The sequence below is a fragment of the Coregonus clupeaformis genome, chromosome 28, assembly GCF_020615455.1.
Source record: "Coregonus clupeaformis isolate EN_2021a chromosome 28, ASM2061545v1, whole genome shotgun sequence".
Classification (NCBI taxonomy): domain Eukaryota; kingdom Metazoa; phylum Chordata; class Actinopteri; order Salmoniformes; family Salmonidae; genus Coregonus; species Coregonus clupeaformis.
The window spans coordinates 20,839,621-20,856,479 of NC_059219.1; the positions used below are offsets into that span (position 1 = coordinate 20,839,621).

At 45.0% G+C, this 16,859-nt stretch overlaps 1 protein-coding gene across 1 annotated transcript; it reads right to left on the minus strand.

Annotated features, from left to right (window-relative positions):
* Positions 1-32: 32 nt before the first annotated feature.
* Positions 33-16,506, minus strand: LOC121566614 (cathepsin S-like). Its single transcript, XM_045208721.1, has 8 exons — positions 16,405-16,506; positions 15,428-15,552; positions 15,048-15,170; positions 14,354-14,506; positions 4,666-4,890; positions 4,326-4,491; positions 2,387-2,489; positions 33-491 (listed from the first exon to the last, which is right to left on the minus strand). The coding sequence occupies exons 2-8, from the start codon at positions 15,548-15,550 to the stop codon at positions 392-394; spliced, it is 993 nt and encodes a 330-aa protein (XP_045064656.1). The 5' UTR covers positions 15,551-15,552; positions 16,405-16,506; the 3' UTR covers positions 33-391.
* Between the last annotated feature and the right edge of the window lie 353 nt (positions 16,507-16,859).

A 16,859-nucleotide genomic window follows, 5' to 3' on the forward strand; every position in this document is an offset into this window, starting at 1 on the left:
GGAAATAAACACACATTGCAATTTACAGTCACTACAGTTTGGATGTAGAAATTTTAATTCAATTCAAATCAGTTCTTTCAAAGTTATATTTATTCAATAACAAAATCTACTTTGATTTAAGTAAGTAAGTAGCCTTGCACAATACTTGGTACGAGCCAGAACGGCTCATAGGAGCAGGACCCTATCTCCTGTTTCTGTAGCGTGAGGTAGCTTGATGTACAAGTACACCCCCTGGACAGGACACTAGCTACAGTGATAATGTAGATAATCACATTTGCCTTATACATCATTTGTAATGACAGAAAGTGAAATGGTAAAGACTAAAAATGAATTACATTAAATTAATAAAAGGGTTCAGGTTTTCCAGTTAGGCCGCTTTGATTGGCAGGAGTTACATGATAGGGTAGCACCCGTACAAGGCGATGCCACACTGGTTGTCCTTGTTGCGTGACATCCGTATATATCCCTGGTCTCCCCACGATAAGCCCCAGCTAGACAGAGGGTAAAGAAGATTTAAACATATCTCCAATGAACATCGATACTCAATAAACCAGGGGTCTTCAAGCTTTTCTTCCCCCTCCCAGGCAAACCGGCGACCCAGGGACAACAACAAAAAATCAACAAAATAAATCACCTGTCTTGTCTTATCATCAGGTGAATCATAATGGCATAGATTTGGTAAATAGTTTTTTCATTATTTTGACCTCCCCACATTATAATTGTAAAAGGAAATGTAAACTCTAACATAGCCTATTAACTAGAAAGGTAACTCCAAACACATTTTCACTAAGAGCAGCTATTTAGCTGGTTAAACAAAGGTTAGCCAGCCATGTGTTGGCAAAAATGTATGTCCAAGTCAAAAAAGTTTACCAGCAGCTAGCTGACTAAACTCAACTCTATGGTGAAGGAAGTTTCTGATAAACTATACCAACGGAGTTGAGCAGAGACCAGGCTTTGTGGAATTCAGCTCCGATTACATTGATTCGCTCAAGGTCAATACTTCAAAAAAAGTAAATTATGAAACGCTTACCTTGTACCTATGTTTGTCCTCTGTAGTTGTGTACCTTTATTTTTCAATAAATGTTAATCAAATACAACCACTGACTGTTTGCTCGTTTCTGTTTCTCGAAGATGGCAACTCAGCGCAAATGCGCATGTGCCAATTGAATCTCCGATGACGTAGGCCTAGGTCTCCAAATAGTCATTGTCCAATCAAATCACACAATCTAGGCCTACGTCATCGGAGATTCAATTGGTACATGCTCATTTGTGCTGAGTTGCCATCTTCGAGAAAAAGAAACAAGCTAACAGTCAGTGGTTGTATTTGACTAACATTTATTGAAAAAATATGGATTTCATCAAACGAAGAAAGGCACGCAACTACAGAGGACAAACATAGGTAGGTACAAGGTGAGCGTTTCATATATATATTTTTTAATGTATTGACCTTGGGCAGAGCTTAAATTCCACAAAGCCTGGTCTCTGCTCAACTCCGTTAGTGGAGTTTATCAGAAACCTCTTTCACCATGGAGTTGAGTTTAGTCAGCTAACCAACAGCCAGCGGCACTTGCTGTACTGGTAGCCTATTCACGGGCGCTTTTTCAAAGCCTATGTTAGATACTCCAGTAATTGGCTCCAATGAGTGTAATTTGCTCAATATTAGGAGTTAAGAGATAAAGTTGACATTATTATACTGAACAAAAATATAAGGCAAATGGTATTGACTGGTTTTCTGATCCACGCCCCTACCTTTTTTTAAAGGTATCTGTGACCAACAGATGCATATCTGTATTCCCAGTCATGTGAAATTCATAGATTAGAGCCTAATGAATTTATTTCAGTTGCCTGATTTCCTTATATGAACTGTAACTAAATAAAATCCTTGAAATTGTTGCATATTGTGTTTATATTTAAAATATATTCTCCTCTTTTCTACAGTAGGTATGTTGTCCATTCTGTTGTTGCTAGAGATATTCATAAAAATATTGGGAGGGAAAAATTATATTACAATGATTATTATTTTGGTGGACCCCCTGCTGTACCCCTAAGGGGCTGTGGACCCCCTGTTGAATAACCCCACAATAAACAATAGCATTAAATCCCAAACTACCAAGGTTCACTTGTCTAAAGCCCAATTTGAGTTTTACGTTCTCTTTTCACTTCCCTTTTTATCCTTCAACATGGTCCAGTTTCTCGGAATAGAACAAAGGAGCAGATTGGAGGTTTGAAAAGGGGAATCTAGTTTAATAAACATCCACTTGGAGGATCTTTTCATCTCAGCCCTGAACAGTAGCCCTGTTTGATTAAATATCTAGATACAGAACAACAGAAGAGCAGATGGAGCTTTGAAGATGGAAACTCTGAGTGAAGTTCTAAATCCCCTTACCTGTTCTTCAGCAGCCAGTAATCCTGCCCACCCAAGGTACCGTAACCCACAGCAAGGACAGCATGGTTTACCTTCTTTGTGCAAGTTGGATCATTGTAAATTCCTACAATGATACATGGGTTGGACAATGACAAGTCAGCTCTCAAGATATATGCATTTCTCCTCAAGTCAAGGCCAAACAGTTACAGTGGGGGAAAAAAGTATTTAGTCAGCCATCAATTGTGCAAGTTCTCCCACTTAAAAAGGTGAGAGAGGCCTGTAATTTTCATCATAGGTACACGTCAACTATGACAGACAAATTGAGGAAAAAAATTCCTGAAAATCACATTGTAGGATTTTTTATGAATTTATTTGCAAATTATGGTGGAAAATAAGTATTTGGTCACCTACAAACAAGCAAGATTTCTGGCTCTCACAGACCTGTAACTTCTTCTTTAAGAGGCTCCTCTGTCCTCCACTCGTTACCTGTATTAATGGCACCTGTTTGAACTTGTTATCAGTATAAAAGACACCTGTCCACAACCTCAAACAGTCACACTCCAAACTTCACTATGGCCAAGACCAAAGAGCTGTCAAAGGACACCAGAAACAAAATTGTAGACCTGCACCAGGCTGGGAAGACTGAATCTGCAATAGGTAAGCAGCTTGGTTTGAAGAAATCAACGGTGGGAGCAATTATTAGGAAATGGAAGACATACAAGACCACTGATAATCTCCCTCGATCTGGGGCTCCACGCAAGAGCTCACCCCGTGGGGTCAAAATGATCACAAGAACGGTGAGCAAAAATCCCAGAACCACACGGGGGGACCTAGTGAATGACCTGCAGAGAGCTGGGACCAAAGTAACAAAGCCTACCATCAGTAACACACTACGCCGCCAGGGACTCAAATCCTGCAGTGCCAGACGTGTCCCCCTGCTTAAGCCAGTACATGTCCAGGCCCATCTGAAGTTTGCTAGAGTGCATTTGGATGATCCAGAAGAGGATTGGGAGAATGTCATATGGTCAGATGAAACCAAAATATAACTTTTTGGTAAAAACTCAACTCGTCGTGTTTGGAGGACAAAGAATGCTGAGTTGCATCCAAAGAACACCATACCTACTGTGAAGCATGGGGGTGGAAACATCATGCTTTGGGGCTGTTTTTATGCAAAGGGACTAGGACGACTGATCGTGTAAAGGAAAGAATGAATGGGGCCATGTATCGTGAGATTTTGAGTGAAAACCTCCTTCCATCAGCAAGGGCATTGAAGATGAAACGTGGCTGGGTCTTTCAGCATGACAATGATCCCAAACACACCACCCGGGCAACGAAGGAGTGGCTTCGTAAGAAGCATTTCAAGGTCCTGGAGTGGCCTAGCCAGTCTCCAGATCTCAACCCCATAGAAAATCTTTGGAGGGGAGTTGAAAGTCCGTGTTGCCCAGCGACAGCCCCCAAAACATCACTGCTCTAGAGGAGATCTGCATGGAGGAATGGGCCAAAATACCAGCAACAGTGTGTGAAAACCTTGTGAAGACTTACAGAAAACGTTTGACCTGTGTCATTGCCAACAAAGGGTATATAACAAAGTATTGAGAAACTTTTGTTATAGACCAAATAATTATTTTCCACCATAATTTGCAAATACATTCATAAAAAATCCTACAATGTGATTTTCTGGATTTTTTTTCCCTCATTTTGTCTGTCATAGTTGACGTGTACCTATGATGAAAATTACAGGCCTCTCTCATCTTTTTAAGTGGGAGAACTTGCACAATTGGTGGCTGACTAAATACTTTTTTCCCCCACTGTAGTTGACCATAAAGTGGACAATTACAACACAATTAAAGCCACATTGTTTGCATTACCAATGTCAACACCATGCTCTGCTTAAAATTTTAAAAACATGATCCAAGATGTACAATTATTGAATTAATTTTAAAAGGAAGTTTTTCCATACCACTGCGGTAGAAGGCAAAAAGTGGTCGGGTGGCGTCAATGGCGACAGAGATGGGTCCGATGGTGGCCAGTGCTTCTTTCAGAGCCCCCTCATCCCCCTCAGGCAGAAAGCTGTACCTGGAACAGTTTGCAGCACGCTGAGCAGGGTTGTAGCTACACTGTTGTTGCTAACAGGGGAGACAAGACAACAAAGGGGTCAGATACTACTGCACAAGGCTAATGTGGCATGGGGAGGTGGAGGGTGAAATAAGCTACAACCAGCTAGTTACTACAGCTACTTACCAAGAGCAGCTGACCCCAGCTACACACTACTAATACTGTTAATACTAGTTCATACTCACCACTCCCTTGTAGGGGTAGGATTGGTCAGAGTCAATGCCCTGGTTGTCGATGACATACTGGAAGGCCTGGTCCATGAAGCCACCATTGCAGCCCTTATTGCCATATTTGGAGGAGCAGTCCACCAGGTTCTGGGGGCTGAGGTCTATCAGTTTACCTGTGGTCTTCATCAACTGGCCCTCCAGGGCCCCGACAGAGCTGAATGCCCAGCAGGAGCCACAGGAGCCCTATGGACAAAACAATTGTTAGGGAAGCAATCCCCATCTAATACCTGGATAAAGTTCATTTGAGAGCCCTATTAGTAATACCTTATTTTACAGTACTATTTCATTACTATTAAATCTACAATAAATGATGTGGTAGCAATGGTTGCTGAAACTTGTGCAATCTAACAAAAAGGAAAAAAACTTGGTTTCAAATACTGCTTAGTGGTGTTTGATTCAGTTCTCACTGCACCCCAAAAGTAATGACAGTCAGTACAATGTATCTATTATTTTACTATGTAATACAGAACATTTTTACTGGCACAATAAAGTGTAACTGAAATGTTTATGTTTTGTAGTGCTTGTCATTCAGTGGTTTTAAACTTGCAAACGCTAGCACTTAGGCCGACAACTACCTCACATAAAAGGAACTAATTCAATGACTGAGAACAAGGAAGAAACCTACAGTAGACAAACAGAGGAAGTGAGACCTGAAAAGAGACAACTCTGTGCTTCAACATCCTGATATCAGTTATTACACTGTAACAACAACTTTAATTCAACCCAAGGATATTTACCAGTAGTTAAAAAAGAGAATATAGTGAGGGAAAAAAGTATTTGATCCCCTGCTGATTTTGTACATTTGCCCACTGACAAAGACATGATCAGTCTATATGTCACGCTCGTTGATGAACGGGATGGACCAAGGCGCAGCGTGATATGCGTACATGTTTATTTGAACCGAATAAACAACACAACAAAACAACAAACGAACCGTGAAGTCCAAGGTAGAACACAAAACATACCTTACACGGAACAAGATCCCACAACTACACAGTGCCAATAGGCTGCCTAAGTATGGTCCCCAATCAGAGACAACGAGCGACAGCTGCCTCTGATTGGGAACCACACCGGCCAACATAGATCTAGACATACTAGATAGAAAACATAGAAAATACAACATAGAAAATCACACCCTGACTCAACAAATAAGAGTCCCCAGAGTCAGGGCGTGACAGTACCCCCCCCCCAAAGGTGCGGACTCCGACCGCACAACATAAACATAACAGGGTAGGTGCCGGGTGGCCATTCCGCCTCGGAGGCGGCTCCGGCTCAGGGCGTGACGACCTCTCACTCTTCGCCTCCCTGTTGCGCCCTTGGTCTGGTCTAGACCTCGGCGCGTTGCTTCCCCTCTCCTTCCTCCCACTATACTCCAAGCCCTGTCTGGACCCTGGTGTGGGAGACACCAAACCTGGAGAGGGGCTGACGTCTGGGTCTGGACTGGAGCCGCTGACCGGAGCCGCTGACCGGAGCTGGACCGGGCACCGGTGGAGCGGACTGCTCAGGCACCGGACTTGACCCCGGTGGAGCGGACTACTCTGGCTCCGGAGTGGAGCCGCTGACCGGAGCTGGATCAGGCACCGGTGGAGCGGACTGCTCTGGCTCCGGAGTGTAGCCGCTGACCGGAGCTGGACTGGACCCTGGTGGAGCGGACTGCTCTGGCTCCTGAGTGGAGCAGCTGACCGGAGCTGGATCAGGCACCGGTGGAGCGGACTGCTCTGGCTCCGGACTGGAGCAGCTGACCGGAGCTGGATCAGGCACTGGTGGAGCGGACTGCTCTGGCTCCGGACTGGAGCTTCTGACTGGTGCCGGACCAGGCACCGGTGGAACAGGCACGGGTCGTGCCGGACTGGACACACTCACCACTGGTCTGGTGCGAGGAGCAGGCACGGGCCGAACCGGACTAGGAACATGCACCACTGGCTTGGTGCGAGGAGCAGGAACAGGCCGGGCCGGACTGGCGACACTCACCACTGGCTTGGTGCTAGGAGCGGGAACAGGCCGGGCCGGACTGGCGACGCGCACCACTGGCTTGGTGCGAGGAGCAGGAACAGGCCGGGCCGGGCTGGCGACGCGCACCACTGGCTTGGTGCGAGGAGCAGGAACAGGCCGGGCCGGGCTGGGAACACGCACCACTGGTTTGGTGCGAGGAGCAGGAACAGGCCGGGCCGGGCTGGCGACGCGCACCACTGGCTTGGTGCGAGGAGCAGGAACAGGCCGGGCCGGGCTGGCGACGCGCACCACTGGGTTGGTGCGAGGAGCAGGAACAGGCCGGGCCGGGCTGGCGACGCGCACCACTGGCTTGGTGCGAGGAGCAGGAACAGGCCGGGCTGGGAACACGCACCACTGGTTTGGTGCGAGGAGCAGGAACAGGCTGGACCGGGCTGGCGACGCGCACCACTGGCTTGGTGCGAGGAGCAGGAACGGACCGTACCGGACTGTGGAGGCGGACTGGAGGTCTGAAGCGGAGAGCTGGCACAACCCGTCCTGGCTGGATGCCTACTTCCGCACAGTATGTGTGAGGCATTAGCACAGGACGCACAGGGCTGTGCACGCATTAAAAACTGTAATATCTTATGTTTCACCGAGTCGTGGCTGAACGACGACATGGATAACATACAGCTAGCGGGCTATACGCTACATCGGCAGGATAGAACGGCTGACTCCGGTAAGACAAGGGGTGGTGGTCTGTGTATATCTGGTGCACAAAATCAAATACTAAGGAAGTCTCGAGGTTTTGCTCGCCTGAGGTAGAGTATCTTATGATAAGCTGTAGACCACACTATTTACCAAGAGAGTTTTTATCTATAGTTTTCATAGCTGTCTATTTACCACCACAAACCAATGCTGGCATTAAGATTGCACTGAATGAGTTGTACAAGGCCATAAATCAACAGGAAAACGCTCATCCAGATGCAGCGCTCCTAGTGGCCGGGGACTTTAATGCAGGGAAACTTAAATCCGTTCTAGCTAATTTCTACCAGCATGTTAAATGTGCAACCAGAGGAAAAAAAACTCTAGACCACCTTTACTCCACACACAGAGACGCATACAAAGCTCTCCCTCGCCCTCCATTTGGCAAATCTGACCATAACTCTATCCTCCTGATTCCTGCTTATAAGCAAAAACTAAAGCAGGAAGCACCAGTGACTTGGTTAATAAAAAAGTGGTCAGATGACGCAGATGCTAAGCTACAGGACTGTTTTGCTAGCACAGACTGGAACATGTTCCGGGATTCTTCAGACAGCATTGAGGAGTACACCACATCAGTCACTGGCTTCATCAATAAGTGCATCGATGATGTCGTCCCCACAGTGACCGTACGTACATACCCCAACCAGAAGCCATGGATTACAGTAAACATCCGCACTGAGCTAAAGGGTAGAGCTGGCGCTTTCAAGGAACGGGACTCTAACCCGGACGCTTATAAGAAATCCCGCTATGCCCTCCGACGAACCATCAAACAGGCAAAGAGTCAATACAGGACTAAGATTGAATCGTACTACACTGGCTCTGACGCTCGTCGGATGTGGCAGGGCTTGAAAACTATTACAGACTACAAAGGGAAGCACAGCCGTGAGCTGCCCAGTGACACAAGCCTACCAGATGAGCTAAACCACTTCTATGCTCGCTTCGAGGCAAGCAACACTGAAGCATGCATGAGAGCACCAGCTGTTCCGGATGACTATGTAATCACGCTCTCCGTAGCCGATGTGAGTAAGACTTTTAAGCAGGTCAACATTCACAAGGCCGCAGGGCCAGACGGATTACCAGGACGTGTACTCCGAGCATGTGCTGACCAACTGGCAAGTGTCTTCACTGACATTTTCAACATGTCCCTGACTGAGTCTGTAATACCAACATGTTTCAAGCAGACCACCATAGTCCCCGTGCCCAAGGACTCTAAGATAACCTGCCTAAATGGCTACCGACCCGTAGCACTGACGTCTGTAGCCATGAAGTGCTTTGAAAGGCTGGTCATGGCTCACATCAACAGCATTATCCCAGAAACCCTAGACCCACTCCAATTTGCATACCGCCCCAACAGATCCACAGATGATGCAATCTCTATTGCACTCCACACTGCCCTTTCCCACCTGGACAAGAGGAACACCTACGTGAGAATGCTATTCATTGACTACAGCTCAGCATTCAACACCATAGTGCCCTCTAAGCTCATCACTAAGCTAAGGATCCTGGGACTAAACACCTCCCTCTGCAACTGGATCCTGGACTTCCTGACGGGCCGCCCCCAGGTGGTAAGGGTAGGTAACAACACATCTGCCACACTGATCCTCAACACGGGGGCCCCTCAGGGGTGCGTGCTCAGTCCCCTCCTGTACTCTCTGTTCACCCATGACTGCATGGCCAGGCACGACTCCAACACCATCATTAAGTTTGCCGACGACACAACAGTGGTAGGCCTCCTATAGGGAGGAGGTCAGAGACCTGGCCGTGTGGTGCCAGGACAACAACCTCTCCCTCAACGTGACCAAGACAAAGGAGATGATTGTGGACTACAGGAAAAAAAAGAGGACTGAGCACGCCCCCATTCTCATCGACGGGGCTGTAGTGGAACAGGTTGAGAGCTTCAAGTTCCTTGGTGTCCAAATCACCAACGAACTATCATGGTCCAAACACACCAAGACAGTCATGAAGAGGGCACGACAAAGCCTATTCCCCCTCAGGAGACTGAAAAGATTTGGCATGGGTCCTCAGATCCTCAAAAAATTCTACAGCTGCACCATCGAGAGCATCCTGACTGGTTGCATCACCGCCTGGTATGGCAACTGCTTGGCCTCCGACCGCAAGGCACTACAGAGGGTAGTGCGTACGGCCCAGTACATCACTGGGGCCAAGCTTCCTGCCATCCAGGACCTCTATACCAGGCGGTGTCAGAGGAAGGCCCTCAAAATTGTCAAAGACTCCAGCCACCCTAGTCATAGACTGTTCTCTCTGCTACCGCACGGCAAGCGGTACCGAAGTGCCAAGTCTAGGTCCAAAAGACTTCTCAACAGCTTCTACCCCCAAGCCGTAAGACTCCTGAACAGCTAATCATGGCTACCCGGACTATTTGCACTGCCCCCCCACCCCATCCTTTTTACGCTGCTGCTACTCTGTTAATTATTTATGCATAGTCACTTTAACTCTACCCACATGTACATATTACCTCAACTACCTCAACTAGCCGGTGCCCCCGCACATTGACTCTGCAACGGTACCCCCCTGTATATAGCCTCCCTACTGTTATTTTATTTTACTTCTGCTCTTTTTTTCTCAACACTTTTTTTGTTGTTGTTTTATTTTTACTTTTTTTGTTAAAAATAAATGCACTGTTGGTTAAGGGCTGTAAGTAAGCATTTCACTGTGATGTCTGCACCTGTTGTATTCGGCGCATGTGACCAATACAATTTGATTTGATTTGATTTGATTTACAGTACGTAGAACCGGCGCAGGATATGCAGGACCGAGGAGGCGTACTGGAGTCCAGGAGCGTTGAGCCGGCACACCCCGTCCTGGCTGGATGCCCATCTTCGCACGGCACGTGCGTGCGTGGTGCTAGCACAGGACATACAGGACTGTGCCGGCACACTGGCGACACAGTACGTAGTTCCGCATAACACGGAGCCTGCCCAGTCACACGCTTCCTCGCATGAGTACGGGGAGTTGGCTCTGCTCTAACACTAGGCTCCGCCAACCACCCTTTTAGCCCCCCAATTTTTTTTTCTTGGGGCTGTCTCTCGGCCTTCTTCCTCGACCGGCGTCCTCTGTGTTGCCATTGCTCCTCTCCTGCCTGGGCATCTACCTTCGCCCATGGCCCTTTCCCCGCAAATATCTCCTCCCATGACCACCAATTTCCCACCTGTGACATGGCTACTCTCTCCGCCTGGGCACGCTGCTTGGTCCTCGTTTGGTGGGATCTTCTGTCACGCTCGTTGATGAACGGGACGGACCAAGGCGCAGCGTGATATGCGTACATGTTTATTTGAACCGAATAAACAACACGACAAAACAACAAACGAAACGAACCGTGAAGTCCAAGGTAGAACACAAAACATACCTTACACGGAACAAGATCCCACAACTACACAGTCCCAATAGGCTGCCTAAGTATGGTCCCCAATCAGAGACAATGAGCGACAGCTGCCTCTGTTTGGGAACCACAGCGGCCAACATAGATCTAGACATACTAGATAGAAAATATAGAAAATACAACATAGAAAATCACACCCTGACTCAACAAATAAGAGTCCCCAGAGTCAGGGCGTGACACTATAGTTTTAATGGTAGGTTTATTTGAACAGTGAGAGACAGAATAAAAACAAAAAAATCCAGAAAAACGCATGTCAAAAATGTTATAAATTGATTTGCATTTTAATGAGGGAAATAGGTATTTGACCCCTCTGCAAAACATGACTTAGTACATGGTGGCAAAACCCTTGTTGGCAATCACAGAGGTCAGACGTTTCTTGTAGTTGGCCACCAGGTTTGCACACATCTCAGGAGGGATTTTGTCCCACTCCTCTTTGCAGATCTTCTCCAAGTCATTAAGGTTTCGAGGCTGACGTTTGGCAACTCGAACCTTCAGCTCCCTCCACAGATTTTCTATGGGATTAAGGTCTGGAGACTGGCTAGGCCACTCCAGGACCTTAATGTGCTTCTTCTTGAGCCACTCCTTTGTTGCCTTGGCCGTGTGTTTTGGGTCATTGTCATGCTGGAATACCCATCCACGACCCATTTTCAATGCCCTGGCTGAGGGAAGGAGGTTCTCACCCAAGATTTGACGGTACATGGCCCCGTCCATCGTCCCTTTGATGCAGTGAAGTTGTCCTGTCCCCTTTGCAGAAAAACACCCCCAAAGCATAATGTTTCCACCTCCATGTTTGACGGTGGGGATGGTGTTCTTGGGGTCATAGGCAGCATTCCTCCTCCTCCAAACACGCCGAGTTGAGTTGATGCCAAAGAGCTCGATTTTGGTCTCATCTGACCACAACACTTTCACCCAGTTCTCCTCTGAATCATTCAGATGTTCATTTGCAAACTTCAGACGGGCCTGTATATGTGCTTTCTTGAGCAGGGGGACCTTGCTGGCGCTGCAGGATTTCAGTCCTTCACGGCGTAGTGTGTTACCAATTGTTTTCTTGGTGACTATGGTCCCAGCTGCCTTGAGATCATTGGCAAGATCCTCCCGTGTAGTTCTGGGCTGATTCCTCACCGTTCTCATGATCATTGCAACTCCACGAGGTGAGATCTTGCATGGAGCCCCAGGCCGAGGGAGATTGACAGGTCTTTTGTGTTTTTTCCATTTGCAAATAATCGCACCAACTGTTGTCACCTTCTCACCAAGCTGCTTGGCGATGGTCTTGTAGCCCATTCCAGCCGTGTGTAGGTCTACAATCTTGTCCCTGACATCCTTGGAGAGCTCTTTGGTCTTGGCCATGGTGGAGAGTTTGGAATCTGATTGATTGCTTCTGTGGACAGGTGTCTTTTATACAGGTAACCAGCTGAGATTAGGAGCACTCCCTTTAAGAGTGTGCTCCTAATCTTAGCTCGTTACCTGTATAAAAGACACCTGGGAGCCAGAAAACTTTCTGATTGAGAGGGGGTCAAATACTTATTTCCCTCATTAAAATGCAAATCAATTTATAACATTTTTGACATGCGTTTTTCTGGATTTTTTTGTTGTTATTCTGTCTCTCACTGTTCAAATAAACCTACCATTAAAATTATAGACTGATCATTTCTTTGTCAGTGGGCAAACGTACAAAATCAGCAGGGGATCAAATACTTTTTCCCCCTCACTGTACATATAATTTATGATATACATACAACCGTACACATGTACACAAATGTTATATGATTTGATTTGATTTATTAGGATCCCCATTAGCTAATGGCGACAGCAAGTCTTACTGGGGTCCGACACAACAAAAAAGACATTACAGACAAAATACTTAACAATTTACATACATTTAAAAACATGAACATGTAGGTGTGTGTGTGTGTGTGTGTGTGTGTGTGTGTGTGTGTGTGTGTGTGTGTGTGTGTGTGTGTGTGCATCTATCAGTTACACATACAGTGCTGCTTGAAAGTATGTTAACCCCTTGTGTAATTACAAATTTCTTTCAGTTTTTACCATGAAATCTTCATTTAATCAGAACCAGTCTTTTTGATCTGACATAACAGGTTTATATTTACCAATACCATATGTTGGCGTAGAGGAAATAATGTGTGTAGTAGAAAAACACAATTAAAAAGGAATTAGTGCAGGTGCAAAAATAAGTGAACCCCAAGTTGCATTGGTTAAATCAAGTAGGTATGTAGAATGAGGTGGGTAAAAAATGAGCTACCAAATGAACCAATCAAAGGAGAGATCGTTAGGAAAGAGTTTGGGTGGGACTCTGATAAATAGAGATAAGAAACCTGGTCAGTTTGGTGTTACCCATCCAGGTGAATGCAAAACACACCGTGCCGATAGGAAAGGAGATCTCAGAGGACATCGGTCTGGGGAAGGCTATAAAATCATCTCAAAAAGATTTGAGCTCCATCAGTCCACTGTGAGGCAAGTAATTTACAAATGGAGAGCATTTAACATGACAGCAACTCGGCCTAGAAGTGGACGCCCTTCCAAAATATCCCCAAGAGCCACAAGAACAATAATAAATCAGGCAAAAGACAACCCAAACATAACATCTAGAGATTTGCAGACCTCCCTTACTGCATCTCAGGTAACTGTGCATGCTTCAACAATAAGAACACTGAATTGAAATGCCATTCAAGGGAGGGTTGCTAGGAAGAAGCCTCTGCTGTCAAGAAAGAACCAAACTGCCCGTCTCAACTTTGCCAGAGACCACCTGGACAAACCTGAAGGTTTCTGGAAGTCCATTCTCTGGACCGATGAGTCCAAAATTGACCTTTTTGGTCACAATCAACATCACACTGTTTGGCGAAAACCCAACACTGCCTACCACCAAAATAACCTTATCCCAACAGTCAAGCATGGTGGTGGGAATGTCAAGAGCTGGGGCTGCTTTTCCTCCTCTGGACCTGGACGACTCCACATCATTAAGGGAACCATGAATTCTGAGCTATACCAGGAGATTCTTGAACAGAACGACAGGCCATCAGTCAAGGAGCTAAAGCTGGGTCGAAAATGGGTCTTCCAACAAGACAACGACCCAAAGCATTCAAGCAAATCTACCAAAGAATGGCTCAGGAGAAAGAAGATTTGTGTTTTGGATTGGCCAAGTCAAAATCCTGACCTAAATCCAATCGAGATGCTGTGGCAGGACCTGAAGCGAGCAGTTCATGCCAGACACCCCTCAAACGAGACGTTTAGTCCAAGTTATCGCTGCTAATGGAGGTGCCACAAGCTATTGACTGAAGGGGTTCACATATTTTTGCACACATCAAATCCGAGTTTCTGTTAAATAAACCACTTTTGTTAAATAAACAATGAAAATATATCTTTTTTTTTTGTTTCTGTCATTTACTTGGAAGTCTTTATTACGAATTGGGGTTTAGATAAGGATTTGATATGTTTATTTTAATACTTTATAGCAAAATAATGACCTGCCCTGTAGGGTTCACATACTTTCAAGCAGCACTGTACATGTCAGTACATAAAGGAGCTGTTCATCATTACCTGCATTTTGACTTCAGTGACATAGCCCTTCTCTCTCCAGTCAACAGTATCAGGTATGGGGGCACCAGAGGATCCTACAAATGCAGAGGGCTCCCTCTTGAGGTCAGCAGGAACACGCAATGAGGCAAAAGACCGGACAATCTCCTTCTGGGTCTGAAAATAGTTGACAAGAGATGCAACACATAATCAGTATCATAAACCCATCCCATGAACCCAAGGCTACATCAACTGGAGGGAGATACATGTTGAAACAGGATCACAAATACATTTAAAGGCACATAGGTCAATGTGATGATACTTTAGCTTGTGTATTTACAGAAAACAAATCAGATGCGTTCTCATGAAAGGGTGCAGCCACTTGTTATACATACTAGAGGCATAAGGAAGTATATTTGCAGTCATGCTCATTCATCTTTAGGAAACCAGTTTAGCAACATTTCAACACCTATTGGTCAAGAAAATAGAACACCGGAAAACAACGACAAAATCTAAATGTTTTACTCTTCCGTCATGTAAACCAGGCCAGACTGCATTACCTACTGAAAGCATACCATATTCTGTATACATTTTTTGGAATCATATTCCACACAAGCACTATCAAATTTTATGGAGGTAGATACTAAGTTTAGTAACAACTTCAGATGTCTGAGTTCCAAACTGGCCCTTGGCATTGTCAGTGACCTGAGGCCCTCACCATGTCCCCCATGTGATTCATGCCCAGGTCATAGGTGTGCATGTCCATGGACGCCTCCAGGTTGTGGAGGCTGATCAGCCGAAGATTCCTCTCCCATATCTCCCTTCGGCCCAGCTCTTCAACCTACACAGTATCCACACACACAGGTGTAGAAAAATCTCAGTCTATGACTTTGAAAACAATACACTTTCAAATATGTAAACCACACAGGTTGAATCACAATGCATTCAGTGTTAGCTAGTTACATGTAAGAATATATTTGGGAAAGGTTGTGGTACTTTCAACCTATACAGAAAACAGAACCTGTGTAAATGCCACTATAGTAGCAGCTTGGCCTCATCCTAGCCAAAACATCTTGCAGTGATGCTGGCTCATCTCACCTCAGTCTGGTAGTTCTTGCCATGTGTCTTCTTCCACATCTGCCAGTGCTGTTCCAGCATTGGGTCAAACAGGGCAACTGCTGTGCCACATAGCGCAGTGAGCAGCAGTCTCCACAACATCATGCCTGCACAGAAAATAAAAAAGTATTATTCAACCAGGAGGCAATTATATTTTATTGTTTTATCTTGGATACAAATAATGAAGTAATAGTGTGTGTGTGCCTCAAATACTCAATTCAGTTTAAGTTCCACAAATAAGTTCAACAAATTTCAATAACCATTTACTGCGACGGGAACTACTGTAGCCTATACACAATGAGTCAGCTTGTCACAAGACCAACCATCAACGGGTATTGAAACTGTTGCGCAAGCAAACTGTTGATCAACAGTCTTTAACACTGATCAAATAAATAACTCAATCATTCAGATTCTACAAAAACGTTATATATAGAAAAATGTTAATGGCCTATTCAATAGGAAGCTTCAGTGTTCAAGATTAGGCTACCTGACGCACCGGTGTTGTTAACCGATCTCTACTGCGTAAAAGAAAGCCCCAAAACAGGTCAAATTCTATAATTTCATAAAAATGAAGCATATTGTGTCGTTTGATATGCTTATTATTTAGTTAAATAAGTATCTCAGTAGGTTTGCCACTAGGCTATCAGTAGAAATCACCCAGTTTATGAAACTGTACAACTAATTAACGTTGATGTTGTCCAAAAGTTACAAAAAAGGTTGTAATGAAAAGAGGAATTGGACAATTTCACAGAAAGAAGAAAACATAAATACAATAATGGTTATAAGAAAATAATGTTGCATTGACAAATTAAAAACGAAAGTAAAACGAATGCTTTATGAAAATGCTTTTAAATAGGGTCAAGTTAAAACAAATTACCTAATTAAAACGAGTTTAGCTAGCTACATTATGAACTTGAAATAGTCTATCCGCTTCGACTGAAAACTGACAAACGTTTTACCTTGTAAAACTCGGTTGCACTTGATGATGACTTCAGAGGAGAGCAAGGCGCGTCAATTGTTTTCTATGGGATCCGTTTTCCTGCTTGATATTTATCTGTGAAAGTCATGTGGTAGAACTTCCTCATTGACCATTTCTAATGTGTCATCAACGAATTGTTATGTTGACAATGGTAAATGCAATACTATTTCTCACTGCATTTAAAAACAATGTTATAGACCCCTTAATTATAATGTGTATGACTTCTATGAAGGATAGGGTGAAAATATTAAAATATATGGGCAGATATCATACTGACTAGTAGCCAGCCCACTGTTCTTAAATATTTTTTAAAATACATGAACAACTAGGGTTAAGTGACTTGCTCAAGGGCACATCTACAGAATTCTCACCTATTTGGCTTAGGGATTCAAACCAGCAACCTTTTGGTTACTGGTCCATTGCTCTTAACAATAG

Excerpts from the sequence above, each read along its gene's own strand:
- LOC121566614 (XM_045208721.1), bottom strand. The coding sequence starts at position 15,550 with ATGATGTTGTGGAGACTGCTGCTCACTGCGCTATGTGGCACAGCAGTT. Across the intron at positions 15,171-15,427 it reads GCAAGAACTACCAGACTGAG|GTTGAAGAGCTGGGCCGAAG; the intron begins GTGAGATGAGCC and ends GATACTGTGTAG. Across the intron at positions 2,490-4,325 it reads TTTTGCCTTCTACCGCAGTG|GAATTTACAATGATCCAACT; the intron begins GTATGGAAAAAC and ends GTATCATTGTAG.